This window comes from Heliangelus exortis, chromosome 7 (genome assembly GCF_036169615.1).
Source record: "Heliangelus exortis chromosome 7, bHelExo1.hap1, whole genome shotgun sequence".
NCBI lineage: Eukaryota > Metazoa > Chordata > Aves > Apodiformes > Trochilidae > Heliangelus > Heliangelus exortis.
Genome location: NC_092428.1, coordinates 3,340,197 through 3,361,020, shown reverse-complemented (window position 1 = coordinate 3,361,020; position 20,824 = coordinate 3,340,197). Strand labels below are relative to the sequence as shown.

The 20,824-nt window shown below is 37.6% G+C and overlaps 1 protein-coding gene across 21 annotated transcripts in view; it reads left to right on the top strand.

Moving 5' to 3' along the window:
* KCNMA1 (potassium calcium-activated channel subfamily M alpha 1) overlaps positions 1–17,768 on the top strand; it is a 368,746-nt gene extending 350,978 nt beyond the window's left edge. For 7 of the 21 annotated variants that reach the window (XM_071748266.1, XM_071748268.1, XM_071748265.1 and 4 more), the window contains 5 exons: positions 5,371–5,565; positions 7,134–7,252; positions 9,031–9,255; positions 11,327–11,355; positions 16,992–17,768. In XM_071748266.1, the coding sequence (XP_071604367.1) occupies positions 5,371–5,565; positions 7,134–7,252; positions 9,031–9,255; positions 11,327–11,355; positions 16,992–17,146 (723 nt within the window). In that variant the 3' untranslated portion in view covers positions 17,147–17,768. The remainder of the gene's footprint in view (positions 1–5,370; positions 5,566–7,133; positions 7,253–9,030; positions 9,256–11,326; positions 11,356–16,991) is intronic. The other 14 variants (XM_071748286.1, XM_071748287.1, XM_071748270.1 and 11 more) reach the window with 3 other exon arrangements.
* Positions 17,769–20,824: the final 3,056 nt, after the last annotated feature.

The following is a 20,824-nucleotide window of genomic DNA, read 5'->3' as shown; positions in this document are numbered from 1 at the left end:
CAGCAAACTGGACACCAAATCCTAACTGAATTGTGACATCTGCAGTCATTAATTGCACAGGAATTTTGTAAGAAGGAAATAATTCACACAGTGCTGGCTCGTGCCAGCTCACTTTGAAACAAGGAGATTCAAGTTCAAAAAAAAAGTTCATTATTTGATCCACTTAGTGATTCAGGGCTTTTTTAGTGATTATTTATTATAGAAAAAAAATCCAACTTATGACTTGTGTTGATATCTCTGGAATGTAAATTCCTCATATGATCTACAGTACAAATGTACAGTGCATGAACTGCTCCACTAAGAATTAATCCTTTCTTAGAGTAGTAAAACAGTTGTAAGGAATATTAGAAAGTAGAATAATACACACATGCAGTATTCTTTTTGACCTGGGGATAATTGCAAACTTACATGTATATAGAAAATGTTTTCTATCTATATAGAAAATGTTACAAAATATATTTTAATAATTTGCTAATTTATTACTCTTCAATTCTTGCATAGTTATAATAATACAACAGTATTATTCAGTCTTAGATGACTGTTTTCTTATATGTATTTTTTTTAATATAGAAATAGTGGACAGAACCCTACTCATGAAGCTCAGATTAGAAAATGTGCTGTCACATTCTGATTTAACTCTGAGTGCTGAAGATCATTAATTGCTGCAAATTCAGTGTTCTTTCCTAGAAGATGACAGTGTCATAGTGGTGCCATTAGGGGCAAAGATCTCCAGAACCAGACTATACAAATTTAGCATTTGATATCCTAGAATTTATTTCCTTTTGCTAGAACTTTAGGTCTTCATTTTTGTTCTGTAACACTTCTTCATATAAACAAAAGTGCAGGATAGAAGACTGTAGTTCAAACAGTTTAAAATAACTTTTCAGTATATCCCTTACTCAAGAGTTCTGGCATCCTCAGCTCAGGGATCCTCACAGTCTCATTTATATATAAAAAAAGAAGTTGTGGTATGGACATTTTGAAACATAAGACAGCTTTTTGGTGCACATCTGTTCAGGGGATTAGCAAACAACATTTCTTACCTTAAAAGTGTCCCAAATCTCTTTCGAGCTTGGATGCTGTTTTGAGAATCATCAGATTTTCAAAAACTGTTGTTTCTTTTCTACTGTTGATTCTGTCTCAAAGGCCTTTTTTTAATGATATAAGTAACTGATGTTAGCTCAGTCATTCCCCAGGTTTGGATATACATGATTCATTTATCAGAATTCCTCAATCTGAAAAAGAATAACGTGTTAAAATATTTGTTTGAAAGCCATGCTAAAAGCTGTATGCAGTGGAGAAGCAGTCTTCTAAAAGAAATCAATAAAAAACCCACGAACAAAGCCAAAAAATGGCAGATATGACTTGGTAAATGACAATTTAAAAGTAATTATAAATGCAAGGCAAAGTGCTATTAAAGGTAAAGCAATGTTATCAAAAGATGTGCTAATTTTCAGCTAAATTTTCTTAAAAGACCAATTACTTTAAAAGGCTTGACAGCATTAACTGCAAAACAGAACCACTCGGGTAATTATACTTTTTAAAATGATTGAACAAACAGGGAAGCATCCCTGAAACCTCTGGAAGAACTGCACTACAATCCCAGAGTATAGGCTAGGTGGCACTGCTAGCTCAGAGATGTCCAAATTTCCTTGCTATTTACCCAGTTCTGGTATCTATGATGCAATTCCTTTTTTTTCCTTGTGTTTGGACTACACCTATTTCCTATTATCATTCTGGATGCAACTTCCAGTGATGTCACTGAGATGTCCAGTGTGGGATTCAATTAATGGCAGCAGCAGCTGAGTATTTCTGTGTTAATGATTTTCCAGCCAACAAAAGGACTTTGCTACCATCACTTTTACTTTAAGTGCAGCAGCACCTTTCCAAAGCCATTCTGTAGATGGGTTTCTTATAAGCACTGGCATATCCAGGCCACGTACCCTCCCACAGAGCAAGTAGAAGCTCACTCTCAAATTAATTTCAGTGTATGATTATTCCAAAGGAAATGGATATCAGCTACTTCAGCTTTTCAAGGTCTCCCAGTTCCAAACTGAGAGAAGTCTGATTTTCGTGCCAATCGACAGGCAGGATTTTCCTGAGGACTGTAAAATATTTTAGTACAGGAGGGAACAGCCCTGTTTAGCAGAAGGTGACAAGTTACAGTGCCCTATCCCATCCTTTCTTGCTTATATTTTCTGACCAGTTGCACTGCCAAGAGCAGTCTGTCCTGAAAGTTGAACTCTTATCACTCATTGATAACAAAACCCCCCAAAAAAGGATCATTTGGCTGCACTCATCCATCTGATTAAATGGTGACAGCTGCCTCAGTCATGGTGTGAAACCCAAATTAAGCCATTGTTCCCTGATAAATTTTGCCTCCTTTGCTAATAAGTGTCTTGGCTTTGCCTTTACCATTTGTCTAGCAGTGGGAGGCCTTTCTCTAGTGGCAGCATTCTGCTCCATCAACAACAGCCCTGCTTCTTCTCTCCTTGGAATCAGTTTCAGAGCAGTGTGTGGCTCCCAGAGTTGCCCCTGAAGTCAGGATTGGGACCATTATGTCTTAATATGGATATTTTCTGAGGGGACATTTTGTTTTATTTGTATCAATGAATTTATGGCAATTGCCTGACTTGATATGTTATTTCACTACTGCTTTCATTTCTGGGCTTAAATATGAGACCTACAGTAAAATGAGTGATTTGGCCACTGTATAATTTTTTTAGTAGATTATGCTCTAGTGAGCTACAACTAAATTTACAGCGAGGGGTAATTGTGCACTTGCACAGTAAAAAATTCACATGAGCTAAGAGTATAGGTGTTTAAATCTTGGATTCTGGCTCTGGTTGCTGTAATTTGAATTACAGAATAAAGAGAGAGAGAAAGAGTTGTAAGCCAGTGAAGGCTGGCCTAATGATACCTCCTAAAGAGTAATAAAATTAGTTGTACAATTGCAGAACTTTTGCCTGTATTACCAATCACTGCAAGTCAGCAGTCTATAAAACCAGGCAATTTCACATAAACCAACATCCATCAGTCTCAGAGCAGGTGAACACTTCTCACTGTAGTTGGCTTCATTGCAAAGCAGACTTGAAAAATCTATCAATTGTCTCAGGTTCTTCTGTCTCAATTTATAGATGTAAAACTGAGGAAAGCAGTTTTTGAAAAATACAAAATATCACCAGTTAGAGAAGGAAAAGGAAAAGATGCTATTGCAGAAAATTATAGGCTTTTGTGAAGTTGTGTGCTTCAAGTGCTGTATAGAATCTGCACCTTCTTTAATGAAAGGGCTTTGCCAGCTCCTAGAATTGCAGTGCCTTGACCCTCCAGAGCTGCCAGAATTTGGCTTTGAGTCCATGAAATTGTGTCAAGTGGTCAGTTCTGAGTGGTTCATAGCACCACCCTGACAAAGGGTAAGGAAAGACTAAACTGAATGCTGTGGGTTTGTCTTTTGGGGTTTTTTTTTATTTTATTCTCAGCACTTCTATGCTGGAAAAGCATAGCACAGGGGGAAGAGTTGCCAAAGAGGGCAACTGATTCTCACCTCAGGGACATTAAGGAAGAAGTAATTGAAGAATAAACAATCATGCCTGAATGTCTTCTCTCTCTCACCATGGTAATTCCTATTGAGCATTGTGTAATCACTCCAGACTCACATTCCTGTGAGGGCTCACATTGATTTTTCTGTATGTTAAGAAAGGTTGGAGTATTGCACTGGAATTGTTACCCAGTGTAACACATCCACATGTGTGAGAGCTGCAGGGAGAGGAGCTCTTGCTTCAGACTGAATCTTCCTGAGCCCCTGCTGTTCTCAGACAGCTCCTTCCCATACACTTTGTATTTAGAATATGGAGTGCCTCACCCAGCCCAATTTAAAATAATTGGAGTCAATGAGATGCAAATATTTGCTTTCAGGCCTGTATAGCAATAAAATGATGTTCCTCTTATTTTAATGTAGTCAACAGGTGACTGGCATATGTGCCTCTGTAAACAAGCAGAGGAGCTGAAAGTTAGGAAACTTCAGTGGAAGATTGCAAACACATTGCTGTGTAGAATTAATTTTCCCCTGTTTTGTCTGTCACCTCAAGTGAATAATAAAGCTGCAGTTTCATTATACAAAGAAAGAATATCAAAGTAACACGGATAGGAAGCCAGTTCTGCTTTCTGATCTCAGGATAAAACATTTCCAGCTATTCCTCAGTTTACCCATGTATTAAATACAATTGCACTCTACAGCTAGAGCAATGAATTTCATTGAAAAGAGTAATTTTAGAAGTATTCTTCTTAGACAACAAGCACTGTCTGAGAATTCAGTATTCATTTTTACTTGCCTGGATTACAGACATTTGTTCAAAGTCTTAAATCCAACAAAATCACAAATCTAGTAATGGAATCCACCACCTCAGTCACATCCATCCTGTGATTCTACAGAGAGCTTATTTTATTCTTTCATGTCCCTCACACTTGCAAAGCTTCTGAAAACACAAACATGAGTGACATGCTAAGTGCTGGGTCTCCTTTTTTTTTTTGTTCAGCGTTATCTCTTGCCCAGTACATTGCAGATATTTAACTGAGTATCTCTTAACTGCACCAGAATACTTTTAAGTGAACTTGAAAGTCATTCATCTGGCATTAAATTAATATTTAAAGCACCCATTGTTTGCCTGACAGACCAGCGATGCTACAGATGCTGGCAAAATGTCAGTGTGGAGTAAATCTTCCCTAATAAACCACACTTACCCTATACCCTAGAGTTTTTTAAAAGGACCACCAGGATCCCCAACTCATCATACATTTATCTGGAACGAACTCAAGATGTTTAATTGATACATGCTTATGTCTGAACACTGTCAAGTCTCATAATAAGATGTTTAGTACAATACATTGCTTAGACTGCTAGAGTCCAGCCACAGTAATAAGTAATGACATTTGCAGCACAAAGGCAGCTCCCCAACGAATTGGTGACAAGAGTAAAAAGGCAATCTAGCCTGTGTAAGCCTTAAATGTGGTCTGAATTTTACAATTACATGTCCTAAAGCCCATTATTAGACATGAAGGCAATGAGAAGGAAAGCAGTCATTGCATCACTACTAACACCAATTATAGGAAACATAAATCATTCAAATTTTTGTACTCTAATAAAAATCAGCCTGAATTGGTGTTTAAAAGGAAGGATCTAGTATAGGTGCCTAATGGGATAGAAGAAAATAGAGTAATTGGAGACTGCTGTCTTTTCACTTTCTATATAAAATTATTTGAAGAGACAGCCAAGAACTTTAAACAGCAGAAACCCAGAAAAGTTGTAATTTGGATGTCTTCAGTTGTGACTTTAATGGTGTTTGCTTAAAGAGCTTTCTTTTATCTCTGCAGACATACTTCAATGACAATATCCTCACACTGATACGGACATTGGTAACAGGAGGAGCCACCCCAGAGCTGGAAGCACTGATTGCTGAGGAAAATGCATTGAGAGGAGGTTACAGCACACCCCAGACACTTGCAAACAGGGACAGGTGTCGAGTTGCTCAGCTGGCTTTGTATGATGGGCCCTTTGCAGACCTAGGGGTAAGATCACAAGGGAAATGGAGGACCAAGGCTGCTTTTCAACCTCTTGGTTTTCTCTTGGACTGAATCTATCTTCATTAGCCCATAATTTCTATTATTTAGTTCAACAGAACTTTTGGATCATCTGACAATGTATAACACTGTGCTCTTACCCTTTTTAAGAAGCTGTAAGACTTCTCACACTCCTTGCTTGGGTATCTCATACAAAAAAAAAAACCCTGTGTCTCTTCTTTGTTGTCAGCTAAAGAGATGGATGAGCTGACTTGGATGATGTAAGCACTGTAACAATAATCCACTGCAAACCTGAACAATATCTGTACCTGCCTTGGGTTCCTGATAGGCTTATTCAGTCCTTCCACAGAGCTTCCAGTTTGTGGTTAAAATATGCTTAGTAGCTTGGAAATTAACCCGTAAGGTTTTCCACTAAAATTCTGTCAGAACCTTGATTTTCTGGCATTTTTGACTCCAGTATCCTAAGAAGGAAAAAAAAAAAAAAAAAAAAAAAGGCAAAATCAAAACCAGATACACAAACCATTAAAAAAAAAAAAAAAACAAAAAAACCAAACAGTGCATTTTGATAAAGCAGCATATAGAAATATTTCCTGGGCTAAATCTTAAAATATTATCGAGGTGAATCCCAAAGCACCCACGTTGCTTTGATGGTGAATAGGATTTGATATTTCTTAAATTAACTGTGTGATCACCAGCTCTGTTCAAAAAGAAGGGAGTGAGCTTCTTCACAGAAGTGACAGGGAATCTCAGTTTAAGGATTATGAGTGATGTGAGCACACAGGTAGAAGCAAACAGCCTTTCAGTTCCTGTAAAAGTCCATTCAGAGCTGGGGCTCACAGCTCATCAGAACACTTGGGCATGCAGCATGATTTTTTCCCAAATAAAACAAGCAACACCAAATCTTCAGTTTTTCCAGAGCCTTGAGTGCACAAAATCAGTGAAATCCAGAAGACATTACCACTGGGTCACTAGTTAACAAGCAATATTTTAGGCAGACAAATTATCAAATCTAAACTTTTTTTGTCAGGCAAAACATTTTGTATTATTAACGAAAAAATGGCAAACTACATTATTTTAAAGTGGCAGATATTTTGTTATCCTTTTTGACCCCTCAGAACTTTCAATTCTGTTTTGCTCCCCAGTGAATTTATTTGCCTAGATGACAGTAAGGCTGCTGCCAAAAAGGGTAAAAAATACTAATAATTTTAGTAACAAAAGTAATATAATTTGTAAAATATGCACGACTGGCAGCAAAATCTGCATTTCCAGCTTCAAGTCAATCACTGACTCTTCCCAATTTACCAAATTTACCATCATTTCATGGACTAAGGCTGTCCAAAGTAATGACTTCATGTAATTACCTATCTGAAACAAAACATTGAAATTATTCATTTCTATGGGAAAAGATTCTCCTTGGTGACAAACCACGTGCTGCCTATACATTGTCCTTTTTGTACTGAAAAATCCGCTTCCCTGACGTTGTTTAACACAGAAAGGAAGGAAAAAAAAATCATGCTGTTCTCTTTTTCCCTCCCCACCCCCTTGCTCTCCCCCAGGACGGAGGTTGTTATGGAGATCTATTTTGTAAAGCCCTGAAAACATACAACATGCTGTGCTTTGGAATTTATCGGTTGCGGGATGCACACCTAAGTACCCCCAGCCAATGCACTAAACGGTAAGTCCAGCTCTCACAGCACCTCAGCCTCACTCTTCCTCAGCCTTCCAAGTGATGAAGATCCCAGGGTGTGTAATAAATCTTAAAAAAGAGCTTTCTTCCTTTAGTTTTTGTGGCTAAGTTATTTAAAAAAAAAAAAAAGTCTTTGAGGATTTCGTGATGATTCTTAAGCTGAGTTTAAATCATAGGCTGGATGTCCTAAGATTTCAGCTAATTTTAATCACATTTTAAAGAAAATTTTTGCAATGTATCCTCATCCTGCTTGTTTTACAGTGATCCACTTCTTGCATACAAGGGAAGGATTTCAGTTTGTTAGCATCAATCAGCTCTAAGTCACTGGATAACAATTTAGATAAGGGTAGCTAAACTGTCCTTTTTTTTCTGAATGCTCAAAAAATACTCCTATGAGCTTCCCATTGATACCATCTGTATCTAATCATAATTTTTTCCAGTATATGGAAACCCTTCTCTTGGTAGACTGGTTTTTTTTACTCCAGTAGCATCAAGGCTGACCTCAGGCCTTTAAGTAGAGCAGACACATTTCCATCTTTGCAAACTGGAGGCCATTTAGCAGCTTACTTGAAATGTGTCTTAATTAAGTGCCACCCAGCAGTGCACACACAGACCCAGCCCTAGCACAGATCTATCACCACTTACTGCTTCCTTCTCTACAAAAAGCATCATTATGGGATGGACGTGGCAGTAAACAACCCTGCAGCCCTTCAAAGCAGTTGCTTCACTAAGGATTTAGACAACTTGGGTGCAAAAGTGATTTTCAGCTTAGATTTGCACTGTACTTGCTATGCTTGGAATTATTTGCAGGATTAATAAACTACTTCTGTCCCTGAGGTATTAATAAGATTTCTTATGCACACTGAATAATTTGAAAAGAAATTGTGAGCTGCATGATCGATTTTTACTCATTTCTTGATCAGGGGAAAAAAAAAATTCCTATTGCCTTGCAAAATGTTGGTTTTTTTTCCCATGCATGAAAAAAAATTAGCAGGATCTATAAGCCCTTCCTACCAGGAAAGGAATTTGTTCAAGGTGGGGATTTTTTAAATCTCTAGTTCTGTTTCTAGGTTGTACCCTTAGCCATCTTGGATTCTTCCATGTGGAGATTTCTCTTTAGAAAGTTTCTTTGGGGCTGGGGATGTACATGTGGAATGAATAAACAAAGTTAACCTCACTGCAAAGTTACTGATATATTTTCCTTATGTACAGTCGTAATTATATATAATAAATATACAGTCAAATAATATAAGTCAAATAATTATATTCCTTGCTCTATTAACAATATTTAAACCTGTAACAAATACATACTAAATATGCATTTAACTATAAATGCACCTAAAATCTTTCTTTCCCTGCTTTTCAGTCATTATTTGAAAATCATTGCCGGTGGGTATGATACTGGCTTTTTTCACATGTGAATCTCTTTTTAGTCACTGCATTACAGTGCAGTTAGAGAGTGCTTTGCTTCCCTGACTTCTCTGAAAAATGATGATGTGGTTCCCTTGAAGAGAATCCTACGCTTTTTGGCTGTCCTACTCAGCAGAAAACATACCAAAAGTGATGTCTGACATCAGAAGGTCCTAAATCATCAGGGGTGTTATTAGGAATGCACCGAAAGAAACAGAAATGCAAAAAAAAAAAAAAAAAATAAATAAAAAAAAAAATATATATATATAAAAATGTAGATGTTCATAGCAACTCTAGAAGAAACTTTTAGCCCAGCTCTGAACCTGCTTTCTCTTTCTTCCTTTTTTCCTCTCCAGTTATGTTATCACAAACCCACCCTACGAGTTTGAGCTTGTGCCGACAGACTTGATCTTCTGTTTGATGCAATTTGACCACAACGCTGGCCAGTCCCGGGCCAGTCTTTCTCATTCCTCCCACTCCTCCTACTCCTCCAGCAAGAAGAGCTCCTCAGTTCACTCCATCCCATCCACAGCAAACCGACCCAACCGCACCAAGAGCAGGGATTCCCGGGAAAAACAGAAGTATGTGCAGGAAGATAGACTTTGATTTGTGTACCTGCTCCCACTGTGTGTGAAACTTGCCTTCACCACCCATTCTCCTCCCTGGTTAATGTTTCCAGCAGTGATGTTCCCTGTTTTCCCATGGAGTTCTCCCTTTTTTTGTACACATATTTTTGCATATGTATGACAGTGTGCATGTGATTGTCATTTTTTTTTATTTCACCACCATAAAACCCTTAAGCACAACAGCAACAAAGCAGACGGACCAAAAGTTATTTATGATGCTAGGGGAGAAAAAAAAATTTAATTCTAAACCTATAGGCACACTGAGAACATAAATAACTCACTGCAATTACTCTATGTATCAGAAAACAGAGTATATTTAACATGAACACTTGATGTCAGTTACACAAAAAAAAAAAAAATTTAATTTAGTGCAGAAGTGTTGATGTATGTCGCAGTAGGTGCTTTTTTTTATATATACATATTCATTATTTAGAGGAGTTGCTACATTTAGTTGAAGCTTCTAAAAGTAACCCATTGGAAAAAAAAAAATTTAAAAAAAAAATTCCCTACTGATTTTTCATTCTCAAAGCTTACACTCTTTGTATAGATTATTGCTACACACCTGCTTTATACCAAAGCAACATCAGGGACTTTTCTGCTTGTTTGAGGACTTTTGGAAATAGTGTCTTTTCCCTTTAATACTGAAATTATCTAGGCATGGAGTTGTAAAACTCCAATGGTTTAATTTAAGTTTAGAAAGGGTCTAATTGCATATTAAATTATTATTCTGTCTATTTATACTGCCACACGAATAGCTATATTTTCTTTCACTTTTGACATTTGGGATAAAAAGCCATATGTATCATAAATATTAGATGTAAGTCATTAAAAACTGCCTTCCTGGGACTTTTACGTCTTTAAAAGGTGAATTAGTCACCTTTTGTACAGAATAAATAATGTTCAGAAAAGAGCAAGCATTTTTCTATGCTTAAGTATCAGTTCTCCAGAGACTTTGTTCCTTTCCCAGATGGTAGTTTTTCCAAGTTTGAGTATAAATCTTCCAACAAGAGTCCTAAAATGTGAAGATCCTCCAGAAATCCTGCTCCATGTTCTAGCTGGGTCTTTTCAACAGGTTCCTGCCAAAGGCAGGGATACAGAGGAGGAGAACTGAGTGCCTTTCAGGTTGCTCCCATCTGGGAAATAAAAAGGTGCAGTGCCCCAGCCAGTGCTCAGAACCAGCTGGGGTGAAATCATGTTCTAGGCACCTGCCAGAGTTTGGTTCTTGCAGATTCTCCCCAAGGAGACACTTAGCCAAATGAAAAAAATGTGACAGGGAATTAAATAAAATAGTGGAAAGGAACTTAGCCTAGACAGCTTGGGATCTGGGGTTTGGGGTTGGGTTTTTTTAGTTGTTTTTTTTTTTTTTCTTTTTTTTAGTTTTGTGGGTGTTGTTTTTTTATTTTTTTTTAATTTCAAATGCCAACCTGGTGAAATGTAGAGCTAGGAAGAGTTTCCCAGGGTAGAGAGGCCAGCAACACATAGCACCTTCCCTGCCTGCCCAGCTATAAAGCATGCAGAGAGAAAAGACCTATTTGGATGTGGGAGTGATAAGCACAGGAACTGCCAACCAGACAAGGTGCTTTTATGGTTAGTGTTGTTTTTTTGTTTTTTTTTTACCCTACCTTCCCCTTCCCCAAGCATGATAACTCTGAAGATTTGCTTGCTGTGTGAATTGACAATGAAGCCAAGCACTTTTACTGACAAAACCTGGAACCATGTAAGTGGTGGTGTGAAGCATTCCGATTGGGATACATCCCAAATGCCTGGGTGCATCCAGCTGCAGCTCTAAGTCCTACCAGCAAAATATGTTGCAAATTATGGATGCTCCCCTATCAATGAGTATGTTACAGATGCTCTTCATAAAGACAAATTCCTGTGTTCCTTTTTTTTTTTTGCAAAGAAAGTTACTATGGTTTGCCCTGAGAATATTTATTACTACAAGGATGTGCCAGTTAAAGTGCTCAAAAGGAAATATGACAGTTTAAAAGCATTGTAAAACTTACATAGCTTACTTCTTTTTCTAAAGTGCAACAAGGATGAATAGAATGGGCCAAGGTATGATAATTAATGGTTCTGCATGACCTAGCAACTGCTGTGGGTTTCCTTCTATAACTTTGTCCTTGTGAAAACTTGTGAAATTAAACAAAAAAATAGTTACAAACTTTATTCAGCTATTGGTTTGTTTGTTTGGTTGTTTTGTTGGTTTTCTTTTACCTTTTTTTTTTTTCCTCCAAACAGAAGTAAAACTGGCTGCTGCTGCTGCTGCTGTTGCTCAACCCTGTTTTAATTTTATTTTTCTTTTTCTCCTCTCATCTGCTTGCCTTTCTAATTGCACGTGTCCTTTTGTAAACACCCAGGTTCCTGCTCAGTGAAGATGCCCTGGTGCAGACATTACTTTAATTTCACATTTCTCATTCCAACTCCTTTCCTCCTTTGCCCTCCCTCCTCCCCTGTCTCCCATGTATGTTCATGAGCATCTTTATTTGTTGGCAACATTGACTGAAGGTAGTCAAGAGCAGTTATGCATTTTGGAAGGATGGTAATGGCTTTGACACCAAAATGCTTTCCCATTAATGTTTTATCTGTTTTCCATCTAGTAGAGGAAGGAAAGGGGTTAATATGAAGCTACTTGGCATGTACTACAAAATTATTTCATCCAGGAAAAAAAATAATGTAGGATTTGTATAACTGTGGAGCTCAAATAGAAAAAAAATATCAACAGTGAAAATTAGAGAAGTAACTTGTCTACTCTGTGAGCAACAGAAGAGGAATACTTAATAGGGATGCAAAGCTGAAGGCTTCAAATTGTCTTAAAGTCTCATTTTTCTCTGTCTTCTGTCCTGAAATAGGAAATCTTAAAGTTTAGGCTTTTAGTTCTACCCTGTGCAAGTTTCACTGCTAACCAAAGTCATATTGATTAATTAGTTTGTTACAGTGATGAAGGTTTTCTGATCTGGATAAAGTAATTATGTATGATATAATGATATAGTTTATCATGATATATATCATGATATGATGATACAGTTTTCTGATCTGGATATAGTAATGGAATTGGGAGGTTGGTCTTTAAAGCAACCATGTTATGTTGTCAGAAATTTTTATATTGCAAGGTAATAGGAAATCTCCTTTTGCTCAGAAATGACACTGGTGAGGTTTTGAAAGTGGAAAAGCAGCACCAGTGTCAGGAGATGACATCTGGGAGCTTTAAATGGAGGTCCTGCCACTTAACACACGTCCCAGCAAGGTTTTGGCAATGGGAACCAGGTGCTCAGTAGGTTGGGTGCTCTCATTGTTGAAGCAAAATTACAGCTCCCAAACCTGCAGGATCTTGGCATCCATTCCCTCTGCCTTAAACTGTCAGAGTCAGGCATTTTCCAGTGAAACTGCCATTGTCAAAAGTAATAATTTTGCTAGTTTAAAAAAATTAAAAAAAAAAAAAAATCAACAAGAGCAAGTCCAGAACTGCATTTTTGTCCCAAAAATTTTAGCCACCTTGCAGCAAAATAAAGACCTTCAGAGAAAGTAAGGACAGTTTCTTCTCTTTCCCTGCAAATTGTTTAATGCCAGCAACATGTAAAATATTCATCTTGCAAACAAGAATTGCTGAGCAGGTGGGTGAAGAAGCTTTCATTACTTTTTCCTTATAGAGGAAGCAATTCCATGGGAGAATTTTCAGCATAGCAATAAACAAGCTGCCTGTATAGAATGGAGAGACACACACAGACTTATTTGAAACTGCACATCACAAAAAAACCCCAAACCAAACCAGAAATGTATGTAGAACACAATGGTAAAGTAACCTGGGATTATGGTGAGAATATGGAGTTAGTAAATCTTTACATCATGTTTAGCTGATACTTGCTTTGCCTCTATTCTGAAGACAGGGTGTTTCACAGTGAAATTTATCCAAATATAAATACTAAGAAGTCCAGGATTAATGAGAGAAATTTTAAAGCACCAGAGCAATAAATCTGTTGGAGAAACTCACTGGTCTTACACAACTTGAAGAAATCTGTATTTTGATCGTTTAATTCTTCTTTATCTTTTTATGCTGCAGGGAACAGTCTTACACAAGATGTTAATTTTTTAATTGGTAAAAAAAAAAGCATGGAGCCTTTAGAACCTTCATGGGTGCACTGGGATTGCCCATTGCAAATGCAGGTGTTTGAGAAGAAGTTATTTAGCTATTCCAATATTTCTCAGGTGACACTGTCAAAAAAAAAACAAACCACATCAGATAATGTGGGAAGATCAGGGACTCTCTTGAACAGTTCTTAAAAAAAAAAAAAAAAAACAACCAAAAAACCCAACACAAATAGAAAATTATTCCTGTTCTCTCTATAGTGCAGAAATACATATAAAAAGCTCAATAAGTGTATGGCAAATGGGAGTGAAACAGACTGACCCTAACAGAGAATTAAAAAAAAAAACAAATAAAAAGAAGTTGGTGAGTAAAGCAATATATAAAGACTTAGAAAGATTCTTTTTCTGGACTGGTCTGTTGGAAAGAGTAGGTCATTTGTTTAAGATCCATACAAATCTGTGCTAAGACTTTGGAAGAGCTACTAAAGTCACACTGTGATTGATTGAAAAATGTGTAAGGGATTCAAGAAGGGCATTTAATAGCTGGGAGAAGCACATCTTAGTGGTAAAGATGAGAGTTTTCAAGCTGACATTCCAAAGGTAAGTATAGAAGTTGCTGGACTTGCACAGAAAGTTCACCATTATATGGTCAAAGAGAGTTTAGACAGCAGAAGGGAAGGTATAAAGCTGGGTCCAAGCATTTGGTGCTGGAGATGATAATTCCTAGATGGGATTGAGGTTTCAACGCTGGCAAAAAAGAAATTTAAACAGCAAAATAAATTAGAATCTGCATTTATTATTTATTACTGGCCAGGTAATGCAAAAAGAGACTTGAATCGTGACTTTTTAAAAGATCAGCTCCCTGGATGTGAGTTTTATCCTTAAAGATTAACAAAGAATTGCATTGTATTGAAAATTCCAGGGAAATCAGGGGAAATGGAAGAGCTTTTCACTGGCTGCTGGGAAATACAGTGCAGTTCATGCCTGAGCCTCATCCCTCATGCAGTTCTCCCATTTCTTGCTGTGAGACAGATTTAACTTGCACCAAGTTGTTTGTAAGGGAAGTTTGTGTACCATATGTTATAGAAGAAGGTGGAGGTAAAAGTTCACAGTGCTTAACTTGCCTCAAAATCATTTTAAACACAAACCATTAGAAAACTGTTAGTTTGAAATTGTTTATATGATCTTGCAAGGCTTTTAAAACATGATAACCATCACACTTTACACCTCTCTGAAAGGTTAGTTTAATCGTAGATCACACAAAATTGGTTTCCACAAATGCATAATGGTTCATGTGTCACACTTGAACTAAATGGTTTTTTAAATGGAGCTGAAATTATTTTGATGTGTACACATTCCCAGGTCGGTTTTTTTGGTTTGTTCTCTTTTTTTTTCTTTTTTTTTTTCTCTTCTACAACCTTTCTTAAACCAGCCCCCATCAGGAACCATTCCCTTAAAGTCTCATTAATAATTCAGATGTTCTGATGACTTTAAAAGATCTATGGAATTGAGGCTTGCTTTTTTTTTTTTTTTTTTTTTTAACTGCTTGACAAAAAGACAAATGAATGTAGAAAGAAGCAGTAGGAGCCTGGCAAGCTGTAGATCATCTCTGAACAGATTGTAACTTTATCATTCTGTCAGGAAGAATAATTTAAAGCACTTAATCAGTTAGCTTCAGTGTGCAGGATGTAACATTATGAATTCCTATCGTCCAATCTGTTCAAATCAAAGGGAACTTAATTATAATAGGTAAGAGAAAGAGAGACAGAGAGATGGGAGATTAAACATTGTTCAGACTTGGGCAACTTTAAGGGGGAACTATTTGATCCCAGATGAGCAGGGTATCGAAAAGAAGTGAACTACATTCTAGAAAATGGCAAGAAAAACAATGCAGTACTCTTTACCCAACCCAAACCAAAAAGGCTCAAACCCTCGTGAGGTTGAGGTTTGTTGCTGGGGGAGGTGCTGCATGGAGATGTCTAAAATCAATACAAGTATTTAAATTTTATATCCAGGAAAGTGACTGAGAAGCCCAGGCAATCCACTTCTTTAGAGACCCTACCTTGGAAGTCTGTTGCTTATTTGTATGCATTTATGACCAGCTGTTTGTCCTTTATTCTTCTTGGGCTTCAAATTTCTATTATTATATTCTCCTTCACTTTAATCCTTGGGTTTCCCAGGTGGATTTTTGCTTTGCTTGGATTTCTTTTTTTTATTAACTTGACTGAGCACTCCTGCCCTGATTCCAGCCTACATGCAGCAACATTTCAGGTATTAAGCAAGTGAGACACTAAAGCCATTTGATGTCCCTGTATGGATGAGCAGTGCAGCCATGTGGGAGCAGCAGCCCTGAGGTGCCCCAGCTGCAGAATCCCATCCCCAGAACCATTTGTGCCCATTGTTCTCCACATCCACCTCTGGAATTTGGGGAATGAGGGTGGGAATGGAGTCCCCCCCCAGCTGACAAATGTTTAAGATAACACAAGGGCCTAAAGGTCATAAACCACTCTGAGACCAAGAGTTTAAGTGTTTGAATGGAGCGAAGTTGCTCACCTGTCATTCAGAAATGGCAGCAGAAAGTGCTCTCTTAAGAAAACTCCTTTTTTTTTTTTTTCCCTTTTTTAAGATGTTTTTGTCCACATCTGTGTACGAGCAGTGCAATATTTTGGTTTCAATCATAAGCAGCTCAGTAATGGCTGCTGTGCTGCAGCCTCCCAGCCTCCTAATTTCCTTTTAACATTGCTCCCAAGCCCACCCTGAATCAGTAGCATAAAATTCCTACTACAATCACTGAAACAAACACTTCCCAAAGATACAAAAGGAACAGCTTGCCCTCTAACCTCTTTTTTTTTTTTTTTTTTCTTCCTTTACCTTGCTGTCACGTATCACTACCAAGGCATTCAGGATTAACCTGAGCCCCTACAAGAGGCACCTGCAGCATCCAATCCATCCCATACCACTTCCCAAGGAGCCAGGTTGCCAAAGAGCAAATGTAGTGACCACGCTGGGCAGGAATGGAGCCATCTGGCAGCATGAGTGCAAGCCCCATTTGTTCTACCCCCAACAGCAGAAAAGTTGCCATTACCTTCTCCTGCATGATTTCTGGGCCAGGATGAAGTGGTTCTGAGAAGCCTCTGACTCTTGAGGTGCTTCTCCATAGATGGACTCTTCTGCATTTTCTTATCCCATCTGCTCTCTCCCAGTTTAGCCTTTTTATCTTTTTTTTTTTTTTTTTCAATGGATGAATCAGAGGGTATTCACCTGTCATGAAAAAAAAAAAAAAAAGCTCTCATATTCAACAAGCAAACAAGCATATTGACAGTTTTCTTTAGCTTCTACTGTCAGCTCTGCAAACATGTCATCCTCCTTTCATGAAAAGTATTTTCAGAGGTATTAATCCAATGCACTGTACTGCTAGTAATTAGTCAAAGTCACTTTCTATTGATTGCTTTGTCTCCATAAACTTTACTGACTGCTCTCCCTCCTTTTTTAGTTTTTTTTTTTCTTTTTCTTTTTTTTTTTTTTCTGTGCTTACGTGTACTTGTGCTTCACTAATTAAAACTCTTATTTTCCCTCCTTATTCTGTCTCTACCCATTTTGCTCTTTAGCAGAAAAGAAATGGTTTACAGATGAGCCGGATAATGCCTATCCCAGAAACATTCAGATCAAGCCCATGAGCACTCACATGGCCAATCAGATCAATCAATATAAATCGACAAGCAGCTTGATACCACCAATCAGAGAAGTTGAAGATGAATGTTGACTCCTTCGAGGCCAGAACTATTTTTTTAAAGCCTGACAAACTTCATGAATGGTGACGTGACATTTATTCCTCTTACATGCTGAACCACAGATGGAGAAGTTAAGAAGGGCAAGCTTAATGGGAAAATCAAGTAGACAGATCTTTGTTTGTCTGCCTTCTTTAATATTGCTTCCACGTACTTTGGAAACTATTTCATTTATAAATGAACATAATCAAGCCTAGTCATGTATAGCCTCTAGCATTTTAAATTATTTTTATTTATTAGAAAAAAATATATTTTTCTTTTTTTTTTTTTTTTCATCGTCGAGTATTTTCCCTTAAAAAAAAAAAAAAAAAAAGGCATAATGTGGCCAGACTCCTAACAATTTTAACAGAAACCAAACCTTTGGCTTAATGGAGAATGATGGTCACAGTTTAAGGATGTGTAATTAAGGGAGACAAATGGTATATTTACAAAAAAGAGAAAAAAAGGTCCAACTTGTATTTTAGTAAATCAAAAAAAAAAAAAAAAAAAGGAAAAAAAAAATTTCACCAAAATGTTTCTTTACTGGAGGATGTGTATTTTGTTCAGCATTGACACCAGCTCTTAATAAACTGAACTTATTTTCAAAGTGGAAAGTCATATTTTTGTACATGGAACATTCTTCTGAGATGCTCCCCTTTGTTTTATTACCATATACAGATCCAGACCACCAGTTCTGTTCCAGCTCAGTGCCCACACCCAGGGAGCAGCCCCTCGATAACTTTCTAGCCCAGTGGCCACTGCTGCCCCAACCCGAGGCCATGCAGACCAAGTGCTCCCAGGCAGCACTTGCTCAAAGTGGCAACTGTGGCCACTCCCCCCTGCTCCCCACTAGCCAGCTGGTTTCAGGAAGGCTTGGCAAGCCCTCCTTTTGCCATCTACTACAGTGCTTTAGTCCAGAGTCCACGAATAGTGAACAAAATCCTAAATTCCAAACTCTCAGCTACCAGCTTGTGTTGGCTCCTTACTTCAGAAGTGCTGATGGCCTTGCCTGAGTCTGGTTTTATTTGGTTCAGATTCTTCCTGAGCTGTACAGAGGTTTAACTCCAGACCTGAGCACTTTGGTGACAGCACATACCTTAGGAAAAGGCACACTGCATCTCCTTTGGATGAGTTCAGGTGAGGCTAAAAACCAATTTAGCCTCAGCTCTATAATCTCACAACATTTTAGTCTTATTGATTTTCACAATAGTGAAAATTTTATTTTAGCAGTTGCTTTTTAGTTGTTTTGTTTTTTTTTAAATGTATTTTTCTCTTTGCTGGGACACCACACATAAAAGTACAGTAATAACCAAAATAGAAGTAATGAATGTATTTCTTATGCTAACTTGCAAAAGGCCTTTGATTGGTGCCTTTTGTGCCAGCAGTTTTGCAGAGTTGCCAACGAGCTTTATAGCCATCAGACAAAAAAAAAAAAAAAAAAAAATTAAATTATGTTTCATAATCTGTGCTGCAGTATCCATCCAACCAAGCATTTGAGGTTCTCGATGACTGAGTAACTCTACAACAACATCAGCAACAACACCTGACACAGTTGTGAGAAGGAAAAAGTAAAAAAAAAAAAATAAAAATAAAGGGGGAAAGGCTGTGTTAATAAGGACTAGAACAAAACCACAGGACCCAGCCCACAGGAAAGGCAGATTTTCATTGTGCTTTGTAATCTTGCAGAATTGCTGAACACCACAACCCAAACATACCACGGTACTTTTATCACTAGAGAAATATCAGTGAATCAACCAAAAAGCAGATGAATTTATTGTGAAAACAATATGTCCACTATATAACCTAACATTTAAGCTAAACTATCTCAGCTTTAATGTTTGTCCACTGGCTGCAGTACAAATATAACTATACTAACACCTAATAGGCTTTATTCTGGAGTGACTTCTTGGACTGTGACTACTTTGTTGTTACATTTTGTAGATTAGCTATTACCTAAAGACAGTAACAAGAATTGTTAATACAGTATCTGTAAAATTGGGTTGTTTCAAATATTTCACTCTCCCACAAAGTACCAAACCAATTTGAGCAGTTTTTCAGTATTATTTAGACCATGTTTAATCCATTCCACAGTCCCTGAAACAGAAGAAGATTCTGGTGAGTTCTTCCAATCAGTGCTGCTTCAGCTTAGTGACACATTCTGATCTACATCCAGATCCTGCTTTGGGTCATGCTCAGCCTTTACTTTGAAGTCAGTGCTCCTTTTTCATTCATGAACTGGTTTTACAGTATAACCACAGTGAAAGAAAGCAGAAATGCTCCTGTGTACAGGAGAATTTTTGAAATTTGTGTTGAACTTCAGCAAGTACCAATAAGAATTATTTTTTTTTTTCTTAGAAAACCAGTGTTTACTCTAGGAGTAGAGTAAATCTCATACTTTATCACACAGAGAGACATTTCAGAGTGTCTTTCATTTAGAAGTGAGCATTCACTGGAGGAAGCATCCTAATGGATCAAACTCAACACTGTTACATAGCTAAGATTTGTGTGTGTGTCTCTGTCCAGTTTACCTGTCACACCCCAAAATGTCATGCTGCCAACTGTACCTAAATAAAGGAGAGGATCTGAGTACACTCACACCCTCACCCACACAGTTCCATGTGTAACAACAGCCAGAACAACTCCTGTGCAGAGCAAGGGAGACAGAGAGAAATAGGTAGAGTTAGGGGTTTGCATTTCCCACTTATAGAAAAGCTAAGAGTAACCAATCATCTTTCTTTCATCCTCTTTTTGATCATCAAAGTTGCAGGACTGTTGTGTTTTGGGTTTTTTTGTTGGTTTTTTTTTTGTTTTTTTTTTTTGCAATTAGATGAAAGAACATCTAGAAAGAAAAACCTGTTGGCAATTTTTGGTATTCAGTCATTTAAATCCATAATAAGGCTGACACCAGATATATATGAAGTTACATCAAGGGAAAGTGGCTGGGAAAGTGGCCTATGTGACAGCTGACAGGCAACATCAAGATTGCTGGAGAAAAAGTTCTATTAAAAATCCAGGGTGGAGAAGGCTATTACAGCTTTTTTCATTAATTGCGTGCACTAACAATAAAAGCAAAATAATTTTTTTTTTGATGTATTGAATAGAGATTGGAAGTCAGAGTGTGTGTTTGCATACATATGCAGGTACACACACATATATTAAAAAAAAAAATGGGGGGTGTAAGTATTTGATGCAGAGTCACTACAAAAAGGTGGGCTACTTGGTTGAGGCTTTTTTTTTCAGTTGTTAATAAAAACAAAAAGAAAATACATGACCAGTACCCTAGCCTTTACTAGCACATTGGAGGAATTCTACCTACTGTTTCCTCCTGCTTTGGCCAAAAAGCTGCTGTTCCTACAAGCTGGATCAGCAATGCACTGCCCCTACACTGCAGAAACTTCTCCTCACACCCATGCTTCCTCCCACACCCCAGCAAGCTGCTGTCTCTGTTATTTTAATCTTTCCCCTCAAGCCCACAAGCACGTAGATGAAAAGATAAAACTGTCCTCTGATGGGATGGTGCTCAGGTGCCAAGCACAACAGAAGCCAAGGTGTAAAGAAAGGAAAGTATTCAGAGACCAAAATCTTTTTTTTTTTTTTTTCCCAAGACCTTTATGTGACTGTATGACTGGGGTTTTTTTGCAAAATGAGAAGTATTCTATATATCTATTAATAGG